The sequence below is a fragment of the Schistocerca gregaria genome, chromosome 9, assembly GCF_023897955.1.
Source record: "Schistocerca gregaria isolate iqSchGreg1 chromosome 9, iqSchGreg1.2, whole genome shotgun sequence".
NCBI classification, from domain to species: domain Eukaryota; kingdom Metazoa; phylum Arthropoda; class Insecta; order Orthoptera; family Acrididae; genus Schistocerca; species Schistocerca gregaria.
In genome coordinates, this window is record NC_064928.1 from 165,319,845 (window position 1) to 165,332,715 (window position 12,871).

Sequence of the window (12,871 nt, forward strand, 5' to 3'; positions counted from 1 at the left end):
CCACAAGTTGTGGCACCTGCATGGGGCTTTTGTTTGTTCCACGATTCGGCATCCCAGCTTGGAGTAGCTTGGTGCACCACCGAGTAAGCAGCATGACAATGCTGAGTGACATCACAGCATGACAAAAGAACTCTAGAGAACTGTTAAAAATGTCAGAATGTACTGGTATTGTTTCGAACTGTACATATGAGCAATATTTCCATGTTGTAATACAATAAATGATTGTGCGCTAAGATGCAATATACCGTATTTACTCGAATCTAAGCCGCACTTTTTTCCGGTTTTTGTACTCCAAAAAACCGCCTGCGGCTTAGAATCGAGTACAAAGCAAGCGGAAGTTCCAAAAAATGTTGGTAGGTGCCGCCGCAACTAACTTCTGACGTCGAATGTATGTAGCGCTACACGGGCATGCTTTGTAGGCACTAAGATAAATACTGGCGCTAAAACCTCTGCATCAGTAAATAAATTAAAAAAAAAAAAAAGGTGGAAGACGAGCTTTTTTTTCTCCGCCCTGAGTTTCGACCACTGCATTTTCATACATTATCCAACGAAGTAAATACAAATTCTGTATTGTTCATCTTTGAATGTAGCAGAATTTTAATGTACTACGAAAATCCGTCAGGCAAGACTGTTTGGGATGTTTGTCAATATGGCCAACACTACGTTCTGAATGTTTTCCTAGCTGTGAGAAGAGATGGTTGTTAATAGGAACCTGACTAAATGTGAATCACATGCAGTATTCTTTTCACTATAAGAAAGAATACGGATATAAACATTTTGCCATGTATTCTTTCGTGTTTGCTGCTATCTCATTTAAATCCTGTCTGCCTAATAAGCTACGAAACTAGAGTGAGACAACAGCAAAAGCGGAAGAATATACATAACGTGTCTTGTTTATATATGTATCATTCTTATGCCTAATAGTGATACAGTCAGAAATCAAGCAAGGCAACTGACTAGATTTTTAAATCTAAGATGACTAATTTCTGTGCAGAATTTGATGTACTAAAGAAGCGGCCGCAAAGATTTTCAAACGGAGAATAATTTTCGCCTAACTCTCGTTCAGAACATGTTCTATCATACACAGTGTATTATTTGGTTCTTGTTAATCATTATCAAAGAAAGCAGCAGTGTAAGTAGCGAAACAATGGCAGGAGACTGCTATTTGTTGTTAATGAGACAATTCCTCTCTCTTTTTTTTTTTTAATTGTAAGGGGCGGTAGCGTGCACAAAAGCAAGCCATGCCGCGAGCGGCGACAGGCCGTAAACACGCACTATCAGAATGCGACAAACAATGCATGACACAGTACAGTAATGCATTTTCAGCTTAGAGTGACATAAACACCTATAACAAAGAAAACGGCACTTATCAGATCAAAGCAAAATAAGCAATTGATTCAAACCAGACGAAGAACGTGAGAAAGGAAGGGTACCCGTATAAATACGGACGGAGCGCCTGACGCATAGTAATGGCTACCTGGTAAAGCTTAACTGCTAAGCTTACGACTTGAACCAAACTACTGTAGCTGTATCGTCATGCATTCGACCTAAATTGTGTCTTGTATTATAATGGAACAACTTTGTTTCGATTTGGAGGTGCGGCCTAAAACTTTTTTCTCCCCTTGAATTTCGAGTCTCAAATTTCACGTGCGGCTTAGATTCGGGATTTTTTTTTCTTTATTTCGAGTCTCATTTTTCAGGTGTGGCTTAGATTCGAGTGCGTCTTAGATTCGACTAAATACAGTAAGCATTTTTTAAAAGTAATAGTACATTGTAGTCTTGTGCAGAGTGTTGAAAACTGGTGAAGTTATCAGCTTTCAGCAAAGGCATGACTGCACCTTCTAGTAGTTTTACCCTCTTAGTAAACAAAACCTGCGTACATCTACATCTACATCCATACTCCGCAACCCACCTGACGGTGTGTGGCGGAGGGCACCCTGAGTACCTCTATCGGTTCTCCCTTCTATTCCAGTCTCATATTGTTCGTGGAAAGAAGGATTGTTGGTATACTTCTGTGTGGGCTCTAATCTCTCTGATGTTATCCTCATGGTCGCGAGATATACGTAGGAGGGAGCAATATACTGCTTGTCTCTTCGGTGAAGGTATGTTCTCGAAACTTTAACAAAAGCCTGTACCGAGCTACTGAGCATCTCTCCTGCAGAGTCTTCCACTGGAGTTTATCTATTATCTCCGTAATGCTTTCGTGATTACTAAATGATCCTGTAACGAAGCACGCTGCTCTCCGTTGGATCTTCTCTATCTCTTCTATCAACCCTATCTGGTACGGATCCCAAACTGCTGAGCAGTATTCAAGCAGTATTACTGAACACTGTCAATACACAAATCAGTATTGTGAATCCGAATGTTTTATTACCATGCATTCAAAAGACAGTAGCAGATATTAAGCAATTTTTTTCTGATCCCTCTGAAGAATGAGCAAATACAACAATTTTTTAAAGTTTTTATATTAAAAACTTATGATAAAAACAGAATGCAAGGCTCAATTCACCTGTTTGGACTTACTACACTTCCCGTTCAGCGGGAGCAAGTTAGGACCTCCACTGGATTAGTGCGAAATATCCTGCTGCAGAAAACTTGTTGGTTGACATCTGTTGCTGGTTGAGACACCTCAAATGCCAAAAGAAAAAATATATATTCTCCCCCTTTTTTGTGTGTATGCTACAGTGTCGCCTACTGCTGCACATACTGCTGTATCCATTACTGCCAACCAATATGATGCTGTGTTTACATTCTCTCAAGGGTAAGTGCACTGTTATGTGCTGTGGTGTGACATTCCATCAACATCCAGGTGACATGCTGTTAAATAGTACAGATATTTGGGGGCCATGTTAACTGACAATGGGATGAGTGAAAAAGAAATAAGATCAAGAATTGCAATGGCAAAGCAAGCTTTTCAGAAAAAGAAAGGTTTATTAACATTAATTTGGATGTTTTATTACCATGCATTCAATAGATATTAGCAGATCTTAAGCATTTTTTATATAATTTCTAACATTGCAGAAAATTTGGGACAGAATTTTAAAAAATGGTTAATTGCTTCATGTGGAGTGTTTTTCTCCATTTTGTGGAAGCTGGACAATCAACGAGACAGACAGAATTGAAGCATTTGAGATGTGGATTTGGAGGAGACTGGAGACTATAAAATTGGTGAACAAAGCTGAACAGCAGTGAAATACAGAGTTGTCCAAAAAGATGTCACCCTTATATGGGATTAACTTTTATTTCATTATTTATTATTATTTTATTCTTATTTTATTTTGCTTTAATATAAAAGTTCACACTCCACGAACACAAGTCCAAATGAAATTAGTGCACTTCTTCGACCTATAATCCTTGGTTCTAAATGCATGTGTAGTCTTTTCACTGTACAAGCCATAGCACTTTCAGATATTTCCCTTGGTGTAGAGTGGACAACTTGTGGTATGTGTTCTTTATGGTCATTAATGTCAGTAGGCCTTGCACCATGCACATTTTCTTTCATCATTCCTCATAACCAGGAATCATACGAAATCATATCAGGTGACTGGGGCAACTATGCCAAAGGTCCACCTCTTCCTATCCAGCGTCTACCAGATATTTCATCCTGATAATGTCGAGCATCTAAGAAATAATTTGCTAGTGCACCATCATGCTGGAAGTAACATAATTTTATGACTGTAAGGGAAAGATTATCAACAGTAAAATTCCGCAACATATCCAGGTAAGAATCTCCTGTTGTGGTCTGATCTTTAAATAAATATGCACCAAGTACATCAAACCTAAAAATATTGCACCATTTGTTAAGCTTTTGGATAGGATTGAGTATGCTCTCTTAGTTCATGGGGATTGTCTGCTCTCCAAATGACCGAATTGTGGTTATTCACATTGTCATAGACATGAAATGTGACATCATTTAACATAAAGAGCAATCAGACTCCGCGAGTATCATTTCTCATAACACTTCTGCAGTTTATACATAAGCAGTTTTATCAGTGTCAGATAGGGCCTGTATCATTGGAATGTTGTACAGCTTCACTCTCATTTCAAGCTGGAGAATTCTCAAGACATTTGTCCATGAGATTCCTGTTTCTGATGCTTATCTTGTACATTACTTTCCTGGACTCCTAATCATTCTGTCTAAACATTTACAACATTATTTACCATCCAAATCCTTTTTGGGTGTCCACTGTTTCCTTTACAGTCACTAGTCACAGATTCGAAGTGCACAAATTTCTCATGCAGTCGATGGGCAGTAAAGTGGCTTTGAGGATCATTATAAAACTGTTACTATTGAGGGTGACCCGGACACATCCATCTGGTTGGTTTTATATCAAACAGAGAATGGGGAGAGAAAGAAAAGGGATGGACAGGAATTTGTGACTTTCAGCTGCACAGGGCAGTGTGGTAGTGCAATGGCAAAAGTTGAAAATTTGTGCTGGATTGGGACTTTAAAATGGATTTATCACTTCTCGTGAGTTGTTGCCTTGACTGCTTCAGCCATATGGACACAGTCCCAAATCAAATCAAATTTCCAGCTTACCACATGCTGCACTGCATCATCCCTCATCCATTAATCCCCTGCTCACAAATTATGTAGAAGTTCAAATGATATTAGTGCATCCGCAATGAAATGAGCATTGATTGTCTCACACTTTTACAGAAACAGTTATATTAGACTGGTGTCTTGTTATGTACCAGCTGCATCATCATAAGTGGCATCTGTTCTGGTGGACAAGTCTGACATATCAGACACCTGTCTTACATTTCTGTAAGAGTGTGACGAACTTCTGATCCTTGTTTCAGTTCAGATGCACTGTCATCATCTGAATTCCTGTGGGAATCGGTAATTTGTGAGTAGATGTTAGTGGACAAAGGGACATTGCATTGCAGCGCGTGATAAGTTTGAACATTTGAGTTTGTCAGGGATTGTGTCCAGATAACCAAAGTGGTTAAGGCAACTGCTCATGAGAAGCTAGAGTTCAAGTTCTAGCCCGGAACAAATTTTCAACTTTCACTATTGCATTCCACAATACCCTGTAGGGATGGAATTCACTAATTTCCCCCACTCCTTTCCTTTCTTTCCCCATTCTCTATTTCATATAAATGTGTCCACCAGCAATGTCATCATGAGTGGTGTCTGTTCTGTTGGACATGTACAACAGAAGAGGCACCACTCAAATATATACTTCATATTGGTGGTAACAACTTTTTGGTCAACTGTGTACTGCTAAGAGTAAAGGAAGAAAGACCTATCCTAAACCTGGTTAAGAAAAGGGAACATGACTGGATGGGACATGCACTATGAGGGAAAGGAATTCGAACAACAGCTATTGAAGTACAGTGGAAAGACAGAACAACATAGTAAGTAGAATCCCAAAAATGCTGGATGAAATGGAAAAGAATAAGAGATTACACTGTAGAACAGTTGGCCTGGAACAGGGTCAAATGTTGACAGCAGTATTGCTGGGAATGTCCCAATAGACACTACACTGTAAGATGTAGATAAGGATAATGACAACTGTAGTGGTTTTACATTTCAGCAACAGTGTTGTTCAATATATTTGTTGTATGATGCTTGACAGTAGCATATTCATAGCAGGAATCACTTCCTCAAAGGTGTTTGTTAGACTGAAACCAAAGGAAGCGGCCTCATTATTTTTCTGTAATTTTGCTTGAAAGTGTGTTTTGTATCTCATCTCTCGTCTTATGTAGCATTTTCTTTCAACTGTTTCAGGAATGTTCACTTTCAGAAGATTATATTGGGCCTATCACATACAATATTGATAAAACAGAGAATGAAGAAGATGAAGAGGAGGCAGCGAGCGAGGATGATGGGCAGGTGAGTTGTTTTCCCAGTGTCTTGTTTGCCACTGGTGTGTTAGTAGCAGATATTTACATAAGAGCTCTGACAGCCACCCACACAAAAAAGGGGTGTCATGAAAACTCTCACTAACAGAGCCAAAAGAATTTGCACACCAGGACACCTACATGGTGAACTGAAACATCTGAAGCAGACTTTCCAGAAAAATGACTTTTCAGGAAATGAATAAATAGAACTTTGCCACCAAATAAAAGTCCTAGGGACAATGATAAAAAAATGCATCTTATTAGATCAGTAAGATTTTACAGAAACATAATGCCATACCAGTTTTCAGATCAACAAAGAAAATATGTCAAGCCCTCAGATCTGTAAAGGATAAACTTCTTCCTCTACTGGCATCCAGGGTATATAAGATTCCCTGTACAAGGGTATCCTGGAAAGTAATCCCTCTGAGTTTTGTATGTGAAAACCGTTACAGCTTTTTAAATGAAACAAAATGTATTAACCTTATACATCTGTATTCTTCATGTTAATGTACTTATTTCTCAGCATAGTCACCCTGGTGACAAACACATTTGTCACAACAAAAAACCAATTTGTTGACACCGTCATTGTAGAATTTTTGACTTTGTTGATGGACCCACAATCTCACCTCTGCTTGCACTGCATCATTACTATCAAAGTGAAGTCCTTGAAAGTGTTATTTAAGTTTTGGAAACAGGTGAATACTGGATGGAGCCAAGTCTTGACAGTTATGGAAGATGTTTGATGACAGTGAACCCAATGCTATTGATTGTTGCAAATGTTGTGTGTGGTCTGGCATTGTCATGCCAAGGGAGAGAGTACTCGCCTGTGTGAGCAAACTATTTGAATTTGAAACTACATCTACATCAGTTATCTGCAAACTGCCACAAGAGCATGGCAGAGGCTACATTCCATTGTACCAGTTATTAGAGTTTCACCCCATTTCATTGACGTATGAAGCATGGGAAGAATGATTGTTTGACAGCCTCCGTGCATGCAGTAATTATTCCAGTCTTATCCTCAGGATCTCTATGTGAGCGATATGTAGGGGATTATAGTGTATTCTTAAAGTAATTTAAAGCGGTTCGTGAAACATTGTTAGTAGATTTTCTGGGGATAGTTTACATCTATCTTAAAGAGTCTTCCAGTTCAGTTCTTTCCATGTCTCTGTGATACTCTCACATAAATTAAACAAACCTGTGACCATTTGTGCTGCCCTTCTCTGTATATGTTCAATATCCCCTGTTAGACCTATTTGGTACGGGCCCCACACATTTGAGCAATATTTTAGGATGAGTCACATGAGTGATTTGTAAGCAATCTCCTTTGTAGACTGATTGCACTTCCCCGTTATTCTACCAATAAACGGAAGTCTACCACCTGCTTTACCCACAACTGAGCCTTTGTGATCATTCCATTTCATATCCCTACAAAGTGTTTCAATTAGGTATTTGTATGAGTTGACCGATTTCATCTGTGACTCATTATCATAACATATTATGTACTTTTATTGCGTGAAGTACACAGTTTTACATTTCTGAAGATTTAAAGCAAGTTACCATCTCGGCACCACTTTGAAGTCTTATCAAGCTCTAGTTGAATATTTAAGCAGCTTCTTTCATACAGTGCGTCATTTAGATAACTGCATTATCTGCAAAAATTCAGATGTTACTATTAAAATATGTAATGTCATTAATATACAACATAAACAGCAATGGTCCCAAAACACTTCCCTGGGTTACATCCAAAGTTACTTCTACATCTGACAATGACTCTCCATTCAAGATAACATGCTGCATCCTGCCTGCTAAAAAGTCCTCGGTCCAATCACAAATTTCACTTGATACCCCATATGATCACACTTTTGACAATAGTTGTAGGTGTGGTCAGTCAAATGCTTCTTGAAAAACTAGTGCAGGTTGGGTTTCACATGATTGATATTTTCTAAATCCGCGCTGGTTGGCATTGAGGAGTCATTCTGTTCAAGATGCCTCATTATTTTGGAGCTCAAAATATTTTATAAGATTCTACAACAAATCGATGTCAGGGATATTGGATGGTAGTTTTTGGATAACTTCTACTGCCTTTCTTGTAGAGGGGTGTGACCTGTGCTTTTTTCCAAGAACTGGTCATGGTTGTTTGTTCAAGGGTTCTATGATAGATGATAGTTAGAAGAGGGGCTAACTATGCCATAAATGCAGTGAAGAATCGGTCCCTTGGAGCTTTGTTCAATTGTAACAATTTCAGCTGTTTCTCAACACCACTGACACTAATATTTATTTCATTCATCTTTTCAGTGATACGAGGATTAAAGTGAGGCAATTCTCCTTGATAACAACACACTGTTTCTCACTCACTGACGTGGTTATGTTACTCCCTATCATTTTACATGCTGCAATTCAGAACCATCTAGCAGAAGAGGGTTACAATGTGTGTCACAAAATCCTTTGCCGGGAAGGGAAAGCTGTAATAGAGTACGCTCTTCAGTTAAGGAAACATGAAGTGAAGTTCTTCAGTATCAAAATTTTATCTACAATGATGAGCTATGATCTACACCTATATAGAGAAATCATCAAAATATATACAAGGGTGATTGAAAAGTAACAGGAGTTTTTTAATCTTGCAGGCTTCATATATCAGATTTCAAAATTTTTTTATACAAAATTAGCCAATGTATGTTTGCATTTTCAGTTGTTTTGAATACTTAGTTTATTGTTGACAGTCAAACAGGTTATATGTGTTTTTAAGTGCTCGGCAAATTTTTCCTTTCCTGAAAGAAGGATCAAAGAATTTGTATTACATTTTGCTTGAAGGATGGGATAAAGTGCAGCACCACATTGTAAAGGTTGAATGTTGCTTTTGGCAAATGTGCTATGAGGAAGACAAGAGTTGATGAGTGGTAAAAATGTTTCAAGGAGGGTCCAGAAGATGTTGAAGATGAGAACCGACCTGGATGCCCTAGCTCATGAGTTACGATAACATTGTTGAAGTGGAAAGAAAATGGTTTTGGGGAACTTGTTGAATCACCATCAGAGAGGTTGCTGATGTTATCAGCATATCCTCTGCTTATGCCAAGCAATTTTTTCAGACATTTTAGGCATGAAATGCATAGCAGCAAAGTTTTTTTCCAAAATTGTTGAATTTTGACCTAAAATGACGTCGCATAGACATCATTCAGGAATTGGTGAATGAAGTGGAGAATGACCCAGAACTTATTTAGAAGGTTATAACAGGTGACAAAGGGTGGGTATACAGGTATGACGTCAAAATCAAGACTCAGTGTTGTCAACAGAAACAAACACTGAAAAATATTAAACAAGTTTGATCACATGTGAAGGAGGTTCCTACTGTTTTCTTAGATTACAAAAGGATAATGTGTCATGAGTTCCAGCTGTGCAGTTGCATTGTTTATAAGTTATATGCTATTTGCATGAAGCAAACTGAAGAAAATGACCAGAATTGTGGGAAAACCACTCATGATAATACTTCTTCTCTCATCCCAATACTTTTTTCTGGATTTTTTGCCTAAAAACAAAACCATTATGTTGCCTCAATCACTGTGTTTGCTAGACATGGCTCTCTGCGACTTCTTTCTCTTCTGAGACTGAAGAGAACCATGACTCTACGTTTCTTTGCCACCATTGATGAGATAAAACCAGAATTGCTTAAGAAGTTGAACACCATAATGAAAAGTGAGTTCCAGAAGTGCTTCCAATATTGGGAAAAGTGGTGGCACAGGTGTTATATCTGAGGGGAATTACTCTGAAGAAGGGGACAAAGTTGATGTTGATCAATAAATAAAGATGCTTTAAAAAAGAAAAAAAAAAAAATCGTTTTACTTTGTGATGACAACCTCGTATAAACATAGGGCCAATTATAAAAGTAAAAAAGAAGCCATGAAACTTAGTGATCAACAGCAGCTCTACAGAATTGATTGAGAAATTTTATTTTTAAAAAGGATTTTCTTTTCTGATCATTCGTCCTTTTTATGGTATTTATTTCTCCCTCTGCCATCTCACCCATCAGTCAGCAATCTAGGGAGAACCAGGAGCATGTATGACAAAGTCCAACACGATTCTGGTCAAAACATCAGGAACAAAAGTTTCATGGACCATGACTGTAAAACGTGGAAGACCCATCAGCAACTGAAGTAGAGGGAGGTCAAGCTTTGTATCAAGTAATTGCCTGTAGAACATTAGATTTGCTTGTGAACGATATGGAAAAATTAGTTTAGTGGGGAGGACTTTTAACAAGAAGAGGCACCAGTCGGTTCTGTACACTGCTTATTTAATTGTATACAAGGTGTTTCAAAAATGACCAGTATATTAGAAACGGCAATACAAACTAAACGAGCAGCGATAGATGTACACCGTTTGTTGCAATATGCTTGGGACAACAGTACATTTTCAGGCAGACAAACTTTCAAAATTACAGTAGGTACAATTGTTAACAACTGCGATGGTGCTGCGGTCTGGGAAACTCTATAGTACGATATTTTCCACATATCCACCATGCGTAGCAATGATATGGCGTAGTCTCTGAATGAAATTACCCGAAACCTTTGACAACGTGTCTGGCGGAATGGCTTCACATGCAGATGAGATGTACTGCTTCAGCTGTTCAATTGTTTCTGGATTCTGGCGGTACACCTGGTCTTTCAAGTGTCGCCACAGAAAGAAGTCACAGGGGTTCATGTCTGGCGAATAGGGAGGCCAATCCACGCCGCCTCCTGTATGTTTCGGATAGCCCAAAGCAATCACACCATCATCGAAGTATTCATTCAGGAAATTAAAGACGTCGGCCGTGCGATGTGGCCGGGCACCATCTTGCATAAACCATGAGGTGTTTGCAGTGTCGTCTAAGGCAGTTTGTACCACCACAAATTCACGAAGAATGTCCAGATAGCGTGATACAGTAATCGTTTCGGATATAAAAAATGGGTCAATGATTCCTTTGGAAGAAATGGCGGCCCAGACCAGTACTTTTTGAGGATGCAGGGACGATGGGACTGCAACATGGGGCTTTTCGGTCCCCCATATGCGCCAGTTCTGTTTATTGACGAAGCCGTCCAGGTAAAATTAAGCTTCGTCAGTAAACCAAATGCTGCCCACAAGCATATCGCCGTCATCAATACTGTGCACTATATCGTTAGCGAATGTCTCTCGTGCAGCAATGGTAGCGGCGCTGAGGGGTTGCCGCGTTTGAATTTTGTATGGATAGAGGTGTAAACTATGGCGCATGAGACGATACGTGGACATTGGTGTCATTTCGACCGCAGCTGCAACACGGCGAACGGAGACCCGAGGCCGCTGTTGGATCACCTGCTGCACTAGCTGCGCGTTGCCCTCTGTGGTTGCCGTACGCGGTTGCCCTATCTTTCCAGCACGTTCATCCGTCACGTTGCCAGTTCGTTTAAATTTTTCAAACAGATCATTTATTGTATCGCTTTTCGGTCCTTTGGTTACATAAAAACTCCATTGAAAACTTCGTCTTGTTGCAACACCACTGTGTTCTAGGTGGTGGAATTCCAACACCAGAAAAATCCTCTGTTCTAAGAAATAAACCATGTTGTCCTTAGCACACTTGCACGTTGTGAACAGCACACGCTTACAGCAGAAAGACGACATACAGAATGGCGCACCCACAGATTGTGTTGCCTTCTATATCTTTCACATCACTTGCAGCGCCATCTGTTGTTGAAAATTGTAACTACTGTAATTTTGAAAGTTTGTCCGCCTGAAAATGTACTGTTGTCCCAAGCATATTGCAACAAACGGTGTATTTCTATCGCTGCTCGTTTAGTTTTTATTGCCGTTTCAAATATACCGGTCATTTTTGAAACACCCTGTATATGGTGTGTGTCCCATCTTCTTACAGGAGATAGTACTGGTCCAAACTAGGGAAAAATGCTGAATAGACATGTGTCTGGAAACAAATACTTGTTGAGATATGGGTCATTTTACATGTTCTTTTTTCAGGAATGTTCAGGGGTCTCAAGTCGATTACCTGATTCTAGTTTCCCAGAAGGGCCTTGACAGCATTCATCACGGACAGCTTCTAATCCAGTTGTGTGCCTATGGAGTACAGTAGAGCCTCAGTAATTTGAATTAATTGGTGCTGAGTCTACTTTGAATTTCAAAAAACCCAAATAACATGGAAATATCATTGAAACAATGGGTAGATCATAATAAATATTTAATGGACACAATAATGATTAAAGTAATTAAAAACAGTATAGTACATACTTGTGTTATATGTACATATATGGACACACATTTCCAATTTGCAAAAATATAAGTTATATTTTAAAGAAATTGCCCATAGTACTTTGTTTCAAAATACAACCTCATTTTTTACCTGTTATGTCACAAGGTGCCAGTTGGATTGTCTTCCACTTGCTGCTCGATATAATGCAATGCTTCATCAAGTGCTGCCAAACCCTCAATGTGAGTGATCAGTGGTAAATTTCAGGCAGCTCCTCATCATCACTGCCTTTAGCGGGTACACTAGCCATTTGAAAAATTGCAAGATTGGTCACTTCAACCTGCTCATCACTGTTCATGCAATCTGAAATATCACGCGCATTTGCATTTTCACATCCACTAAGCTTTTTCATCAGTTCTGACAACAGTAAGTCAGATACCCAAAGTGGTTAAGGCAACTGCTCATGAGAAGCTAGAGTTCAAGTTCTAGCCCGGAACAAATTTTCAACTTTCACTATTGCATTCCACAATACCCTGTAGAGGTGGAATTCACAAATTTCCGCCACTCCTTTCCTTTCTTTCCCCATTCTCTATTTCATATAAATGTGTGCACCAGCAATGTCATCATGAGTGGTGTCTGTTCTGTTGGACATGTATAACAGAAGAGGCACCACTCAAATATATACTTCATATTGGTGGTAACAACTTTTTGGTCAACTGTGTACTGCTAAGAGTAAAGGAAGAAAGACCTATCCTAAACCAGGTTAAGAAAAGGGAACATGACTGGATGGGACATACACTATGAGGGGAAGGAATTTGAACA

At 39.1% G+C, this 12,871-nt stretch overlaps 1 protein-coding gene across 18 annotated transcripts in view; it reads left to right on the top strand.

Moving 5' to 3' along the window:
* The window catches only part of LOC126291830 (gastrula zinc finger protein XlCGF57.1-like), a 308,343-nt gene that overhangs the window by 111,083 nt on the left and 184,389 nt on the right, over positions 1 to 12,871 (top strand). For 16 of the 18 annotated variants that reach the window (XR_007551891.1, XR_007551890.1, XM_049985529.1 and 13 more), the window contains one exon: positions 5,735 to 5,839. The exons of the other annotated variants lie outside the window; for them this stretch is intronic. Coding sequence is in view for 14 of the 16 variants with exons in the window: in XM_049985529.1 (XP_049841486.1) it covers positions 5,735 to 5,839 (105 nt within the window). In the remaining 2 variants the exon portion in view is untranslated. The remainder of the gene's footprint in view (positions 1 to 5,734; positions 5,840 to 12,871) is intronic. 18 annotated transcript variants of the gene reach the window in all.